The sequence below is a fragment of the Protobothrops mucrosquamatus genome, unplaced genomic scaffold (assembly GCF_001527695.2).
Source record: "Protobothrops mucrosquamatus isolate PMUCROS unplaced genomic scaffold, P.Mucros_1.0 scaffold324, whole genome shotgun sequence".
In the NCBI taxonomy this organism is placed as follows: domain Eukaryota; kingdom Metazoa; phylum Chordata; class Lepidosauria; order Squamata; family Viperidae; genus Protobothrops; species Protobothrops mucrosquamatus.
In genome coordinates, this window is record NW_015386663.1 from 255,092 (window position 1) to 271,891 (window position 16,800).

The following is a 16,800-nucleotide window of genomic DNA, read 5'->3' on the forward strand; positions in this document are numbered from 1 at the left end:
TTCTCTCAGTCTGCCCTCATAATCACATTGGCTATGGTTTTCGTTATGTATACATTCCTTTGCAATATATAAAAATGTTTATATGTTTATGTTTAACAGTGTACTTGAAATGAAGAAACCCTTTTCTTGCAAGACTGATGTCAGCTTTACCAAGTAGGCCAGACGGGAATCACAGCCAGATGTGCTTATTCTACTTTATGGTAAAGCTGCATTAACAGAACCTTGCAAGTCTGAAAGTACTGTCCTGCTGCCATCTCCTTTACTGCCCCAGAAATTAGGGAGGTTTCCTTCTGAGCCTCTTGTCCTGTCCACTATCTTGCTGTCTGCTATGCTGTCCTTGTCTGATTATTCCCTAGGCAGCATCTCTTCTTATGTGCTAGATATGATCATCTGTGCCCTTGGTTTTCAAGGGAGTATGGCAATGAACCACAATGATAAGAGGAGCATTGGTTTAAAAAAAAAATAGAGCCAGTCCAATTGAACATCCCTTTATCAGGATGAGCAAGATTATTCAGTTCCTCATGCCTGCAGATATTTGTCAAGTATTGATGTGTCCACAATAGCAAACCAGTAGAAAATTTCTTTTCAAACCACCATCGTTTACGCTGAAATTCCTCAGAATAAGCTGTGAGAACCCCTGCCTTTCTTATTATTAGTTTACCTAGCTTAGGAAGGGAGACCTTTGGGTAGTGGGATGAAACTATGTGAGAATCCGTGCCCAAGCCACTTCACCTCCTCTGTATTTTAATAGTTACATTAGCTGCTACTCGTAGAATTAAGATGTCCAATGAGATGTTCTCTATAATTTTTTTTGTATGCCAAACAACTTTCAAATTCTTGTCTCATTCATGAAATTCTTCAGAGATTTCAGATAACGCTTTCACCTACAGGTACAGCTCCTTCTCTGTTTACCCACTGCTGCTTTTTTATACATGGTTCATAATTATGTGCTAAGAAGAAAAAGATGGAAAAGCTGCACAGCAACTTTTTAAATAGCACCAAAATAATTCTGTCAGAAAACTCTATTGCTGTTTCTAGATTTATTTATTTCCCCCCTCCAATTTTATCTGTTTCTTTATATAATATTGTTCCGTGTTTTTTACATACAGTATTCATCTTTGCTTTAGCAAAAGTGTAGACTGCCATCTAGAGTCATATACTGGTAAAGCTGTCCATGTTTTCTGTCCCAAACTCTTGACTTATCATAGAATTCTAATCATAGGGCTGGAAAGGATCTTGGAGGTCTTCTATTTAATTCAATCCCCTGTCTAAAGCAGGAGTCTTTATAATCATGTCAGACAAATGGTTGTTCCAATCTTTTCTTGAAAACCTCCCATGATGGAGCATCAACAACTCTAAGCAGTAAGCTGTTCCATTGATTAATTATTCTCACTATCAGCAAATCCTTCCATATTTTCAGTTTGAATCTCCCTTTGATAAGCCTCATCCGCTACTTCTTTTCTTGCCCTCAGGGGTTATGGAGAATAAATCAACACTCTCTTCCATATGACAGTCTTCCAATTGCTATCATGTCTCCCCTGAGCCTTCTCTTCATTAGGCTAAACATACCTAGTTCCCTTAGCTGTTCATCATATCATTTAACCTCCAGACCCCTTATCATCTATTTTTTTCTTCTCTGAACTCTTTCTAGGGCTTCAGCATCTTTTTTGTATCATAGTGACCAGAACTGGACACAGTCTTCGCAATGTGGCCTTACTAGTAAAGTATAGAATGGTGCTATCACTTCCCATGATTTTGATACTATTTCTCTCTTGATGCAGCCTAGAACTGTGTTGGCTTTTTTGAGTGACATGGCTTAAATCTTAAAATGAAAAATAGATTTAGGAGTATTTAATGATTGACATATGTGAGAGATGCAACAAGCTTCCTAATGCAATGGGAATTATAGATTATAGATTATAGAACAGTGGTGGCGAACCTATGGTACACGTGCCAGAGGCGGCACTCGGAGCCCGCTCTGTGTTGCCATGCCCCAGAGATGGCAACCGTCTTTCTTCAACCAGCTGCCCGCTAACTCGCCGAGGTCCCACATGGCCGGATGCATCCCAGCACGGCTGGTTTCCCTCCCCCTTGTCCAATCCCTCCTGGCCTCACATGCTCTCCTTTTCCCAGGCACGACCCACTGCAGCGCCTCCTCAGCTGTTTGCCATCTGTCCAGCTTAGAGGTAGCTTCTCTGAAATTCTTGTGGTGGGCTGCAGAGCCCCAGAGTGCGCCGGTCGAGGGGCTGGCAGGCTGTGGCTGCTGATGGACACTGTTGGCCCCCATGCGCTTGCTGGCCTCTGCGGGGGCCGATGGTGTCAGGCAGCAGCTGCCCCGGCCCCTGCCTCGCCAGCCCTGCCTCACCTCACCCCACAGGACGAGCCTCCTGCCCACTGCCCCACCTGCCAGAGACCCCCTGGATCTCCCCCAACCCTGCCCGGTCCCCACAGGCATCCCTCCCCATGAGCAACATCGAGGTGACCACGCCCATCTTGGCCACACCCATACAGTCTGCCATGACCACCACAGCCACGCCCACCCAGTGGGCCACGCCCACCTGGCACCCAGTGATAAATAAGTGGGTTTTGGGTTGCAGTTTGGGCACTCAGTTTCTAAAAGGTTCACCATCACTGTTATAGAACTATATTATTTCCAGCTAATAGGTTACCTTAGTAAGATTATCAGTTCTTTATATTTACATGTAAGACTTATTGGCATGGGAAAGGCTAAACTCCAAGAGTTATTTGATTCAAATATCAAATCAAAACAAAAATTAACATTTGATTTCATGTTCAAATTGTTTTCCATCAAATATATATTATATTGCCCCTGTGGATACACTGCCAAATAGCACATTGACTTGTAAGATCCATTTTCCCAATCATTATATTAAAGAGAAATATGGACATTTTTATCTTTCAATATCTTCCAGATGAATTTTGGATTTTAGGCAAATATCCAATACAATGTGCAGCTTTGTGATATTATGATCTGGTAAGCTTATTTCAGAAAGCTTAAAACCAGGTCGATTTGTTAGTACATTCATACTGCAAGAGAATATATTTTTATACAAATCTGAGAACAGCAAATGTCTTTTTATTACTGATCAATCAATCTATAAACAATTCTTTAAGTCTTACTGGCTGAAAAATACAATACAAATAATTACATGTTATTCTAGCATATTGTAAACAATACATGTTTTTCTAGTGGTACTATTAAAATCCCAGGAGGGACAAGAAGAACATACATTCTAACTAGATGGATAAATTTCCTATCTCTTTTTTCTATTTTTCTCTTCGTTTTTTTAAGCTTTGTAGAAAGTTTTTTCTTCTCTCTCCAGAATACAATCCCTTCCACTGTTTCTCTTCCACAGTCCATCGCCAAACATCCCACCACATCCATCACCCCCTGTCAACCCACCTGCCTCCACCCCCGAAGACCCAGAAGAGACGTCTTCATTCGAATAGGAAAAAGAAAAAGAAGAAAAAGGCAAGGAAAATGTCTATGCCTCCCTCCAACGTCACTCCAACCATCCAGGAGGAAGAAGAAGAGGAGGAGGAGGAGGAAGAAGAAGAAGAAGCAGAATCTGAAGGGGAAGAGGTTCTGGGGAAGGAAATCTCAGCCGAGTCTGATCTTGAATCCTCTCCCAAAGAGAGGTCTTTGGGCACTTTAACAGCAGGACTGACTGAAAAAAGTGTTGAGGTGAGAGACTTCCAATAGCCATAGCAATAAGCACTTAAATTTATATGCCGCTTCCCAGTGCTTTTACAGCCCTCTGTAAGTGGTTTACAGAGTCAGCATATTCCTCCCAGCAATCTGGGTCCTTCTCGGAAGGATGGAAGGCTGAGTGAACCTTGAGCCGGTGAGAATTGAACTGCAGGCATTCCACACTGCAAGAGGAGTTTGGGGCTTGGAGGTTCATGCACAAGAAAGAAGTTTGAAATTCGAGTTCCCAAATCCCATGTGCAAGAGGGATTGGGTATTTTGTGTTTGGTATGCGTGTGTGTGTGTGTCATTTGTCAAAGGTAGGGATCTCTATAGCACAATGCCCCAAATATGCTTTTCAAAAGGCAACTGAGCTTTCTTGCTTTTTTTTTTCTTTAAAAACATTTCCCTTCTCATCCAAGAAGCTTCTTCAGTTCTGAAAAGCTTGGATGAGAAGCAAAATGCTTTCAAAGAAAAAAAAAACCCAAGCAAGTCTAATTGCTTTTGAAAAGTACATTTGGAACAACCATGACCTGGATGATTGAGAATCTCCATAGACATTTATAGCACAATGTTAGTATGAAACTGTTGACTGATAAAAAGCAAAAAAAAAAAAAGGGGGGGGGGATCATCTCCGTTTTTCCCCCTGGTGTTAAAAGTTCATTGTCCCTTATTTTTTCTCAGTTTTAACCAAAGCAATAGGAAAGTTAATTTTCTGAATAATGTTGTGTCATGTTAACCCTTTGCACTGCTTCTTTCAGTTTACCATTGGACCGGAGGAGCCTGAAGAAGAAGAGGAGGAAGCTCATGGCACCCAACGCACTTTGTCATTTCATGGGGCTGAGAAACACAGTCATCTCTCCCCAATCCCATGTTTCTCTAGCCTGCTGCCAGAAAAAGGCCCTACTTTTTCTAATAGGTAAGAGGGGATGATTTTTTGTATGTTTTGGAATTCACATAGATTGGAAACATACAGGACAAAGTAGTAACATGCCTTTCCAATTCAGGTTCAGGAATTCACTTTGAGAGTATAAATGGGATAAACTTAATTTCAGAAAAAGCTCATCCAGGTTTAATTTTAATATGTATCTTCCATTCTAGAATGTGTAAAGAAGAATGCATATTTTTCTCATTATTAAGGAAATAGTGTAATGTAGGCAGCGCAGGCACCAGGATAATAGAAAGAAGGCCAAAAGCATCCTCCTTCCATTAATTTACAAAATGCAAAGGTACCTTACGTTCTGGTATCTCAGTAGTTCATCTGCAAAAGTCTCTTCCTTCCAAGGCATGATATCAGATTCCAGCTCTCCATGACATAAACTAATACTAATATATTTGTTTTAAAAAGTATTTGTAGTATATTAAGACACACAGCTTACAAGCATGTATTACAGTATTAGGCTTCAAAAAAAAAAAGAATTAGGACTCAAAAAGCCAGATGTAAATAAAGAAACAATGGATAGATCCATCCAAAAGAAAATGAAGGGGAAAAACTAGGCAACTTGCTTTGAGCACATGCAAAATAAAATCAATCCTAATATAAATCTGATTACTTCTACCTCCAGAAGCATGGGTTATGTTATATTGTTTCTGGGGTCCTGGAAGATGCAATTGTACCACCTGAAATGTGTTTAAATTCCATTCTTTCCTTCCCAACAGTTAGTTGCTTCTCCTGGGGAAATTATAAAACAAGCCTCCAGCAAACTCCTCCATGGCTATTTAACTTCAACTTGTGTTTTTCTCAGGGATTTAGGCACTTAGCTCTTTAGGCTTTCTTATTATAGGTAGAAGAGATTATTTTAAGGTAACTTTTGTGTGTAGAGAGCCAGTTTGGTGTAATGGTTAAAATATTAGGCTAGAAACAAGGAAATCGTGAGTTATAGTCCAATCTTAGGCACAAAACTAGCTGGGTGTCATGGGCTAGTCACTGTCTCTTGGCCTAGGAAACAGGCAGTGGCAAACCACTTCTGAAATCTTGCCAAGAGAATCGCAGGGATTTGTCCAGGTAGTCACCAGTTGCAAAAAAAAAAAAAAGTACTTGCATTCTGGTGTAGGAGAAATCTCTAGAAGCTTGCGTTGCTAGAGATGGCCTTTACATTTATACTCAGGGAGTCTTTGGTTCAAATATTTACTTGCAAACTTAAACAGTGAGGAATATAGGTAGTCCTTGTATTACAATAGCAATGACATCATGTGACTACATCACTTAGCAATGACAATCCTGACAATACAGGAGGTTGTCATAACTCCAGGACCAAGGCTTTTTTTGTCATAGAACGCCCAGAACGGAGTTCCGGCACCTTTTTTGGATGGAACCTTGTAGGGTAGGCAAGGTGGGTTGTATAACATGTGTGAGTTCTGGCACTTTTTTTTTTTTTTTTTTACAAAAAAAGCACTGTGCAGGACTATGTGGGTCATTAAGGGAAGAGGCAAGAAAGCTAGCAGGTGAGAGCTGTGGATAAGAACTACAGGACTTGCAATCTTTTGTTGGTTTTCTCATTGACTTTGCTTGTTGGAAACTGACAGGGATCATTGGAAATGATGATCATGTGATTGGGGCTCATTGTGATGTCATAATCATGAGCCGGGCACCAAACACTACCGCAGATCACGATCACCTAGCTGTGGGGTCACTGCAGCAGCCAGAACTCCTAGGATTGATTATGAAGCCCCCCCTCATTTAAGGGACTGTCACTAAATGCATGGTTGTAACCTAAGACTACCTGTACAATTTCTAGAAGAGAACATTATGTCAAGCCACAAAACCTACTGCCTTTAGGACCACTGTAATGCTTCTTGCTTACCTACAGTACAAGGGTGGGAAGTGGGGAGAGCTTGGGAACCACAGGTGTTCCTTAGTCGTTGAAGAGTTATTTTGGAACTGAAGTTTCTTCTCGCAACAATTACTGGAAGATATATTGGACAATGTGACCTGAACTGTCAGAGAGAGTTTAATTATCTGCTTCCTGCCATTTCCTCAGAGCTAGTTTCCCTTCTATCTTACTTAATAAAGTTTACATTAGAGAACGCAATGTCTCTGGTGTTTTGCTTTGTTGGGGTTTTTTTTGTTGGAACTTGATACATTAAAGATGTTACAGCCATCAAAGCTGTCATAACAAGATCTATCCACTGAAGAAAAAGCTTTTGAAGATTTATCTTTTCAGTTAGGAAATATTGTACCTCAGATAAAACCATTAAGAAACCTGCAAGTGGTCCCTTAGTTGAGAAATTCTTTAGGACAGAGCTTAGATTATTCACAACCTAAGATTTTTACAGTTCTCAACCTGATTTATTTATTTTATTTTATTTATTTATTTATTTATATTTGGATTTATATCCCGCCCTTCTCCCGTAGGACTCAGGGCGGCTGACAATCTATTTAAAATACATACAAAACAATACAAATTTAAAATTGATTAAAAGGAATATTTAAATATTTGTCGAATTTAAAATATAATTAAACCCCCCCTAAAAATTACCCTAGGCCAGTCCTGCAAGCTGGAATAACCAAGTCTTGAGGGCGCGGCGAAAGGAAGGGAGATCAGGGATAACCCTGATCTCTGGGGGCAGTTCATTGCAGACATTTAGTTTACACCTATGGACTGAACTAATCTATTGTTTTCCTCGCAGTCTGCTACTTCAGAAAGAAAAAAGAGGATGTTGAAAAGAGAAAGTGGGCGGGAAAGAGAAAAAGGTTGTCAGAAAGAGAAAGTGGGTTGGACCATCCAATTTGGTTTCTGGCACCACTTACTACCTGCTTTGTTTCAAGTGGAATTGGCATGTTGCCTTCCAAATGCAACTTAAGAGAGTGCAGGTTAAAAGAAAATCCAAAGTAACTCTTTAATCTTGTTCAAATTTCCTAACTCTGGAATTACATTCTGTCTTCTAGGAACAAGTTCTCACTTTCAGTTATTATTTCTCTGCCATCATTGTTCTCTTTCTTGCCTCCACAGCTTTCCTGAATACAGAGATAATGTATGTCGGGGATGGGATAAGCGCAGACCATGGAGTCAGGTGCCAAGTGGGCAGCGGTCAAACTATGATCTGAAGGAGAGAGTGTGCATTGGCAGCATGACTGCAATAGAGAATGCCACATATCAGCGAATCCCCACTGATGAAGCTGAAGCTCAGATGTTGGCTTCTGCTGACCTTGATGACATGAAAAGTGAGACAACTTTGACCTTTGATTCTGTCCCTAGTAATGGTGATGGTTGCAGCGCCTATATGCTGGGAGTTACCTTGAGTGCAGCACTGGGAGGCCCATAAAAACATCAGTGTAACTATTGTTCTGCGTTAAAAATAAGCAACTGGATTGTGTAATATTTCTAATGACAGAATGATGTATGTAGATGTTTAATGCTCAGGATATTCATTTGCTATACTTCGGTATATTTGTAGTCTGAAAGAGATTGCGGTTTTGAATATAACAGCATATAATAACCATTATATTAATGGCCATGCAACATAAATAATTCTGGTTTGTTTTTGTTCTGTATTTAGGTAAATTGCACTCATTAATATTCTTCTAGATTCAGGATATTTGATATTTAACTTCTAAGAAAATATACAGGAAAGGAAAGTAGATAGAGAATAATTATTATTTAGTTTCTCTTTCTACATAAGTTATGATTTTGTAAAGTTCTACTTGTATTTTTTTGATCTTCCTTTTTATTAAGATAAAAAAAAATCTAAGCAGTTCCTTATATTCTAGCATTTACTTTGCTCCCTGAAGTTAATTTATATAATTCTGACTTCCATACATTCATTCAAAACATAGTCAGCAATATATTTCTTTCAAATGTTACCACTATGCTTTCAGTTCCAAGAAATAATGTTATTTTAGTACTAGGCTAGCTATAATGTACAGGAGTCTATAATGAGATGTAGATACATGATTTTAACTCATAAGATATTTTGACTTGAGAAGCTTTAATTAGTTATGCCTAAAAAGTGCTTTTTAGGAATATGCAGGAGATTTTTCTTGTTATGTTAGCAATCTCACATGTGATGTAGGAAGGAAGGGAGGGAGGGAGGGATAGCAAAACTGATGAAATAATTTTTTTTAATTATTTAAGCATTGAGGATCCTCCAAAATGTTATAAATCCTACAAGATGTTATAAATCATTCTACTTAAAGATGATTCTCTAAGCCTTTCTTTACTGGACAGAAAATCCTCAAATAATATACATATCTTTCTTACCAAATTTGACCAGACATACTGCAATCCAATAATTTTATTCTCTATATCCTGTGCTACTACTCATCCATAGTTTACTGAATGGTATTCAATTCTCATATGTTAAGGCTAACCTAGAATCTTCCTTGCTGAAACTTTACGATTTTGCTTTCTCCTTTTTAACCTAAAGTTATCTTCACCTTTTTGCTCTTGAAGAATTATGTTTTTCAATTTCTGGAGGAAGTAGCCAAATTTGAATAGGAATCTGTATCAAATGCAGTATCTCTCATGGTCTCGAATCCTACAACGAACTGAAATGTCATCTATTTACTGCTATGTTCTGCACCTTCCCTGCCCCTCCCCAAAGCTGAGTTCTCTCATTCTCTCAGTGCAAAAACATAGAAGGGACGTCATGGAAATGCAGTTTGGGGCCTCAGGACATAAAGATGTCAATAGACTAGTTTCCAAGCTTCAGTAGAAAGAGACACTAAAAGCATGTGAAGGGGGGGCCACAAAGGAAAACAGCATAGCAGCGTATCATATACTGGATTTCCTTGCTGGCTTTGGTAGTATGCAAGGATATATTTCCACTTGGATTCTAAACAAGTAGCCAGCATTTTGGTGCTAGTTGTTTCACTAGATGGTCAGTAGTAGTATTCTTCATCAAATTCTATCCAAAAATTCCTGAGCACTGGATGCTGTGCTATCTGAAAAAATTCAGAGAAGAGGAACTCATCTCCTGCCTAAATCCTACTTTTTGTGACGTACTCAAGATTTTTCATCTTCTAAAGAACGTAACAATGGCCATTCCAAACGGAAAGGAGACAGTAAAGGACACTGGAATAGGAGACAGACCAGAAATAGAGATAGCTGTATGTGCCTATAATTCATTAGATTATGATGACTTTGAGGAGTTTGCTCTCAACTTCGAAGACTATGATTTATGGGAGGCTATTCAGAACCACTTGGGTTGTCCTGGTCTGGAGCCAATTCGTAAGTACTGCATTTGTGCTAGGATTCACATGTACAGGTATACGTATGTGCATCCTTCTACATATTTACTCTCAACTTCACTTAGACTTATTTTTTTCCATTAGATAATCAGATTTAAAATATAACAAACGTCATTTATTTTGAATATATTTTATCACTATATGCAATATATCTTATCACCATCTGACAATTGTATATTTCAAAATTCTTTTTTCTATTACTAGAAATTATTTTAATTATTTTAATTATTCTTTTCCCATTTAAAGTTATTTTTTATTTGCTTAACTTTATCCTATCCCAAAAGTTTATTTCTCTGTTGTTCTAGAGGCTACTTGTTCAAATATGTTGGAAATGTGCACCTGAAGGCATTTAACTACAACCTATATTTCCTCATTCCTGTGTTAGACATACACACCCATGAGCAATTGCAACTCTTTATTCCTCAGTTTGATGCCTGTAATTTATTTTCCCATCAACATCCACCATCCACTCATCCACCCACTCCACACACAGATATTGTACATTCTGAGCTGTGACATGCTTTTCTTATCAGATGAACTACTCGTAAACATACATTCATATGTTGAAAGACCATCAGACGTTGCTACCAGCATTGAGCATGTTAACTGGTTAAATATGCTGAGAATGGGAATGGAGAGTACTTAGATTTGTCCAAAAAAAAACCCCATCCCCTTTAGGAACTAAAATATTTCATTTTGATCTTCATAAATATATATAACAAAGTATCCGAGGCATGTTATACACAGCCCACAGAGTACTAGTTAATCTGGAACAGGATTTAATCCAGTGTCTCAAAAGCAACTATTAGCCCAACTGAAAAATATAAGCAATATACAATAACCTGTATCTTTCCTGTTAAAAATCTCTGCACAAAAACAAATTGCACTGGTGTAGATACGTATATGAAATTGATGAACAAATTAACATTATGTAGCAAGATGATTGTATCTTCTTCCTGAAATATAATGGATTCCACAACAGTTTTGACTACTAAAATGTTAGATTACATCTCTGTAATCTAATCTAATGAGTACTACCCATCTTTTTAAGGAGGTACTAGGACTTGAAAAGGTCACAAAATAGGTGAAATGCATACAGTATATCAATTGGGTACAATTGATGTTACTCTAAAAGTAGATAATAGGACTTGCAATCACGTCACTGTTCATCATCCACAGAAATTACCTCACATATGCAGCATCCACAGATTCATCCATTCATTCGTTTCTCCATTCTACCAGTCAACTATGCAATCTCCAATTAAAATGATGAGCGTCATGTATAATTGTACATAACACATTGTAGCACTTGCTCTAATTAGCTTCAGTGCTTTATTACTGATGAATAGTGTTTGTTTTTTATCATATGCAACAGAAAATGGGAAAGATTGGGATTTAACTTTCAACAAGCTCAAATTGGTGGATCGGTAGGCTGCAAGCCATCTGAGATTTCTAATGTTTCAAGGTGAAAAATAGAACTCCTAAGAATTGTCTTTGCCTGTACCACCCATTTAATTCATCTTTATCAGTAGTCATTATTCTCATTTTATGCTGGAGGTAACAACTCTCCTATACTTTGTTCATTGAAGCATTTATAGCCAGTGCTTTTGTACTCAAAGGTTGCTTTTGCCATTATGAAACACATTAACTTTTGATGAGGTACCAAACAAAAGACTAGCCCTTGTAAGATTATGCCTTTGGCAGTTTATATTCATAAATGGAAATGGTGCAAAGAAGAAGGGACCTAAAACTACTTAGTTATATAGATTCTAAAGAGCCCTATATTTAAACGGCAATCCGCTCATCAATTTAGATGATTTTGGCTCGTCAAAGATTTTTCTCCATTTCCCTGTAAGTAATGTTCAATAGAGAAATTACATTGGATTAACAATCAGCAGTAGTTGAAGTGTTTGCTGTGAGGAGAACTACAGCATTGTTATGTAATGTAACATAATTAGGAATGTTGCACTAAGATTACAGAAACCGAAAGAGGGATAAAGTGGAAAATTGATGAATATAATAAAGTGGGTGTAGTACAGTGAGTTCCCTTTATATTGTGAATAACTTGAAGGTACACTCTCCAGATGTCTGCTTTATTAGAAATTTCTTATTTAAAGAACCAGAGGTTCACCTGAGAAATACCTTCCCCAAAGGGCCCACTCATATCTGTGTTACATAGTCATCTGCAAAAAAAAAAAGTTCTTATTTACCCAGACATTTTAATTTTACAGGATTTTTATCCATGCTTTAATATTATTGATTGATTTAAGATATAACTGGTTATATGCCATAACAATCTCATTATAGAACAGAACAGAATAGAATAACAGAATTGGAAAGGAATTTGGAGGTCTTATAATCCAACCCCCTGTTCAGGCAGGAAACCCTATACCATTTCAGACAAATGGTTGTCCAATCTCTTCTTAAAAACTTTCAGGCAGGTTGTTCCACTGATTAATTGTTCTAACTATCAGGACATTTCTCCTTAGTTCTAGGTTGCTTCCCTTCTTGATTAGTTTCCATCCATTCCATTCCATCCTGCCTTCAAGTGCTTTGGAGAATAGCTTGACTCCCTCTTCTTTGTGGCAACCTCTCAGATATTGGAACACGGCTTCTCTTCATTAAACCAGACATACCCAATTCCAGCAACCGTTCCTTATATGTTTTAGCCTCCAGTCTCCCTAATCATCTTTGTTGCTCTTCTTTGCACTCTTTCTAGAGTCTCAACAGCTTTTTACATTGTGATGACCAAAACTGGATGCAGTATTCCAAGTGTGGCCTCACCAAGGCATTATAAAGTGGTATTAGCACTTCACGTGATCGTATTAGCACTTCACATGATCGTGATTATGATGATACATATATTATAAAAACTCTTTCCCTCAGTCCCATAGATCAGGGCTTTTCAATCTTTTCACCCATTGTACCACTTTTAGGATATGGCAATATCCGAGTACCACCAGTCGCTTAGCAAGGTGTCAAAAACCTGATGACCCAAAAAAAAAAAAAGGAAAAAAGTGATAAAGTACAGGTAGTCCTTGACTTACAACAGTTCGCTTAGTGACTGTTCGAAGTTACAATGGCACTGAAAAAAGTGCCCCCAAGGCACAGCCGAGCAAGACACCTGCCTGCCCGCCTGGCGGCGCTCTCATTCCCCTCCCCCGCTACCACTTTTCTAGGATGGTCGCGTACCACCTGCCAGGTGCCAATGTACCACAGGTGGTACCCATACCACTGGTTGAAAAGCCCTGCCATAGATGAGGCTCCAAGGCTTACATAAGATAATGCTCCAGCCTTAGATTTTCCTGTTGTCTTTGTAACACCCAGCAAAACAGCAAGGCAATAGAGGTTCTGCTGTGCTTCAGGGAACACATGACAATTTTTATACATAGCACTTTTTAAATAGTGTTTTGCCAAACACTTGTAATTGCACCTCTTCGTATTGGGAAATACTTTTGAAAAATGAGCTTTTGTTGGATTCCTGTATTGCAATATCAATTTCTTTAAATGAAAATCAAATGCTCATCATAATGTTTTGCATATGGAAAATCTCAACAAAGTTAGTCTGGGTGGAAAGATTCTACTGCGTGTATTGCTAAACAGTGTAGGAGATACTGGGTAAAATGAACTGATGGGTTTTTTTCAGATTTAGCTCTAAAAAAAAGGTATTGTGTGACTCATAAAAATAAGTAATATATCTTTGTATATTTTTATAATTTATTCTGCATTCAATAGTTACCCGGTGCCAGTGTTAAGAAACAATTTCTTTTGAGCTTTTATTATGCATTACAAAAGCTACATATTTCTATATCTATGCATTCCTGGGAAATGGAGCATTTAAAATGGAAACTGCATTTTGTGAGCCCTGAGTTCTATAGTCATTAACAAAGATTTGTGTTTCTTGGAGCACTTATGGCATTCATGTAGCTTTAGTCATAGAAGGACATTTGTGTTTTATGTATCCATAAAACATGAAACTGCTATTATTCCAGGCCATCGTTTTGAAGATAATCCAGGAGTTAGGAGACATCTGGTTAAGAAGCCATCCCGGAGCCAAATCAACAGGTCCAGCAAAACATCTTTGTCCTCGCAATCTTTCAAGAAAAAGAAGAAAAAAAAGAAACTTGACCGAAAACCCCATGAGGTACCACAATGGCGTTTCCTTTTGAATCTCACAATGTATGGCACCAGCACCTTCATGCATTGTTCAGTTTATTGCTTGCTGGTAAATCATTTTCCATAGGAGCAGGGATAATAGAGATGATAAGATTGGTCTCTAGGAATTAGTGTAAGCCTAGTAACCAAGGTTATTACTTTAGGATATAAACAGGTAGTCCCAGTCTAGTTTTTGCTATTTGGTTCTTCAGTAATAAAAGAAGACCATGTTCAGAGAGGGAAAATGGCCTGGAAAATTACAGTTATAAATTGGAAATGTACAACCTGGAGTCCAAGAGCCAAGAATGACTCCTGAAAGTATTCCTCAAAGTGATCTGAAAATTACAATATTTTATGTGAAATAAGAGAGAATTATTAAATGCATACTTAGAGGATTATAATACAACATCAGCTTTATTTAATTTTAATTAGCAATATATATAACTGTTATAGAATCAAATTTAGTTTTTTATTCTAGCCTCATCCTCTAATTTTTGGAATGCAACTCTCCAACACACTATTGGAATAGATTATATATTCCTACTACAGACTATTTAGAATGTGAATCTAGGCTGCCTTCTCTTACCTTATGCATATTCTCAGTACATATTACTTATTTATATATTTAACACATTTATAAGGCCACCTATCTGATACATGATTCTGGATGGCTAACATTTAAAACAGAATAAAAACAAAGCCAATAATTAAAAACAAGTACTATAAAATAGCAAAGATGAACTATCACAACATCCCACAGTCAATATAGTCAAGAAACTGGCTCACCCACACTATTAGGGCTCCAGGTTTGACAGCAGAGTCAAGTTTTTTATGCCTTGGGAATGGCCAGAAGAATCAGTGCAAGCCTATTCTTGGGAGGAAGATATTCCAAAGGACAGGTGCCATGGCAGAAAAAATCCTCTTCCTGGCTCCCGCCAGATGGCACTGTCTTGTGGTTGGGACCTGGAGATGCCTCTCCTGCCAGACCTAATAGGATGGGGAGACTCCACTGGGGACAGTAGCTCTTATAATTAACCTAGCTCCAAACCATGAAGGGCTTTAAAGCTACCTGCAAGCACATTGAATTGCACCCAGGAGCATCCTGGTAGTCAGTGCAACTTGCAAAGCAGAGATGTCACATGGACTGAAGGACAAATACACATAAATGCCCACGCTGGCATATTTTAAGGCAGCTGAAACTTCCAAATACTCTTCAAAGGTAGCCTGGCCCCATATAGAGTGCATTGCAGTTATCCAGTCTGGAGGTGGCTAAGACCTGAGTGATTGAACTGGCATGAGGATATAGGCAATAACTTTCATTTCCTCTTGAATTATACTTTGGATGCTGTTAAGCATGTGTCATTTACAGAATCTCTGGTATTATCAGGGCAGAGCTAAAGGGCACTACCTCTTCCCTGCAGCATCCTTATAATGGCAGTTAGGGATGCCATTCTTATAAACTAATAGCAGAAAACAGGGTAGTGTACTGGAGTTTAACTGTCTTGCTTTTCCTTAGGTTTTTGTGGAGCTGAATGAATTAGTAGTGGACAAAAACCAGGACATGCACTGGAAGGAGACGGCACGTTGGATCAAATTTGAGGAGGATGTGGAAGAGGATACGGCACGCTGGGGGAAACCTCACGTTGCCTCACTCTCTTTTCGCAGCCTTTTAGAGCTCAGGAAGACTATTGCCCATGGTGAGTAACTCTGATGAGGTTAGGATTTGGCTTGAAACATGTATTGTTGCCTCTTAGGCAGGAATATACTAAAGGAAGACGTTTTACTTAAGCTGAAGGAAGAATTTTTAGGATTGAAATAAACTTATTCATAACAAGGAGAAAATGATCAATGGTTGCAGTCATTATCAATCTAGTCCGATGGCAGAATGTAACATAAAGTGTAATTATGGAACAAGAAAAGGACACTAAATCATTAAATGTATTAATGATACATTAAACCATTAAATGTTGGCTTTGCTTTTATTTATCTTTTTCACAAGACATATACATTTGTATGAGCGGACAATACTTCTCAAAGCCTTTAACTGCATATTTTGCAGATATGCTGCTAAACATAGTAAGAATTTGGTATTTTTGCCTAAAGAAAAAAAATAGAATAAAAGGAGACAATCTGCTTGAGAAAATTTTTGACTGTGAAATAATTCCCGTGCCCTTCCATTATTGTTGTGTTGTTTTTTTTAATCTCAGGAGCTGTTTTGTTGGACCTGGAGCAAACAACATTGCCAGGCATTGCTCATCTGGTGGTTGAAACTATGATAATCTCAGATCAAATCAAGGCTGAAGACAGAGCCAATGTCCTGAGGGCCCTACTGCTCAAGCATAGGTAGGTGGTCTGGTGTAAAATGGTGAATCTAAACATACAGTTAATTGGAATTGTGGATAAAGATATAATAGAAGAGGAAGAACTACTAAAGTATAAGTAACTATGACACAGTACAAAAATTTAGATCCTAAAGATTAAGCAAGGTCTTGGGGATGATAAGACACAGTCGAAGACAACAAGATAACTTTTTGGTGATTCCTTAAAGAAGTTATTAAAGAGAGGATGTATAGATGTGCTGGCTAGCCTGAAACAGGAAAAATATCACACATAAGAAGTTCTAGCAAATCTACATACATGCAGGAAAATCAGAATTTTATAATACATTGGGGAGCTGGAAGGTAGATGAGCAGAGATTTGCTTCTTATGGATACAGCAAGAGTGAACAACGGTTTTTCTTCACTTC

General features: G+C 38.2%; 1 protein-coding gene across 1 annotated transcript in view; it reads left to right on the forward strand.

The window, feature by feature from the left end:
* Positions 1 to 16,800, forward strand: part of SLC4A3 (solute carrier family 4 member 3) — a 47,265-nt gene that overhangs the window by 14,839 nt on the left and 15,626 nt on the right. The window contains exons 4-9 of the mRNA XM_015815186.1: positions 3,378 to 3,706; positions 4,471 to 4,628; positions 7,663 to 7,874; positions 13,892 to 14,043; positions 15,571 to 15,751; positions 16,262 to 16,397. Of these exons, the coding sequence (XP_015670672.1) occupies positions 3,378 to 3,706; positions 4,471 to 4,628; positions 7,663 to 7,874; positions 13,892 to 14,043; positions 15,571 to 15,751; positions 16,262 to 16,397 (1,168 nt within the window). The remainder of the gene's footprint in view (positions 1 to 3,377; positions 3,707 to 4,470; positions 4,629 to 7,662; positions 7,875 to 13,891; positions 14,044 to 15,570; positions 15,752 to 16,261; positions 16,398 to 16,800) is intronic.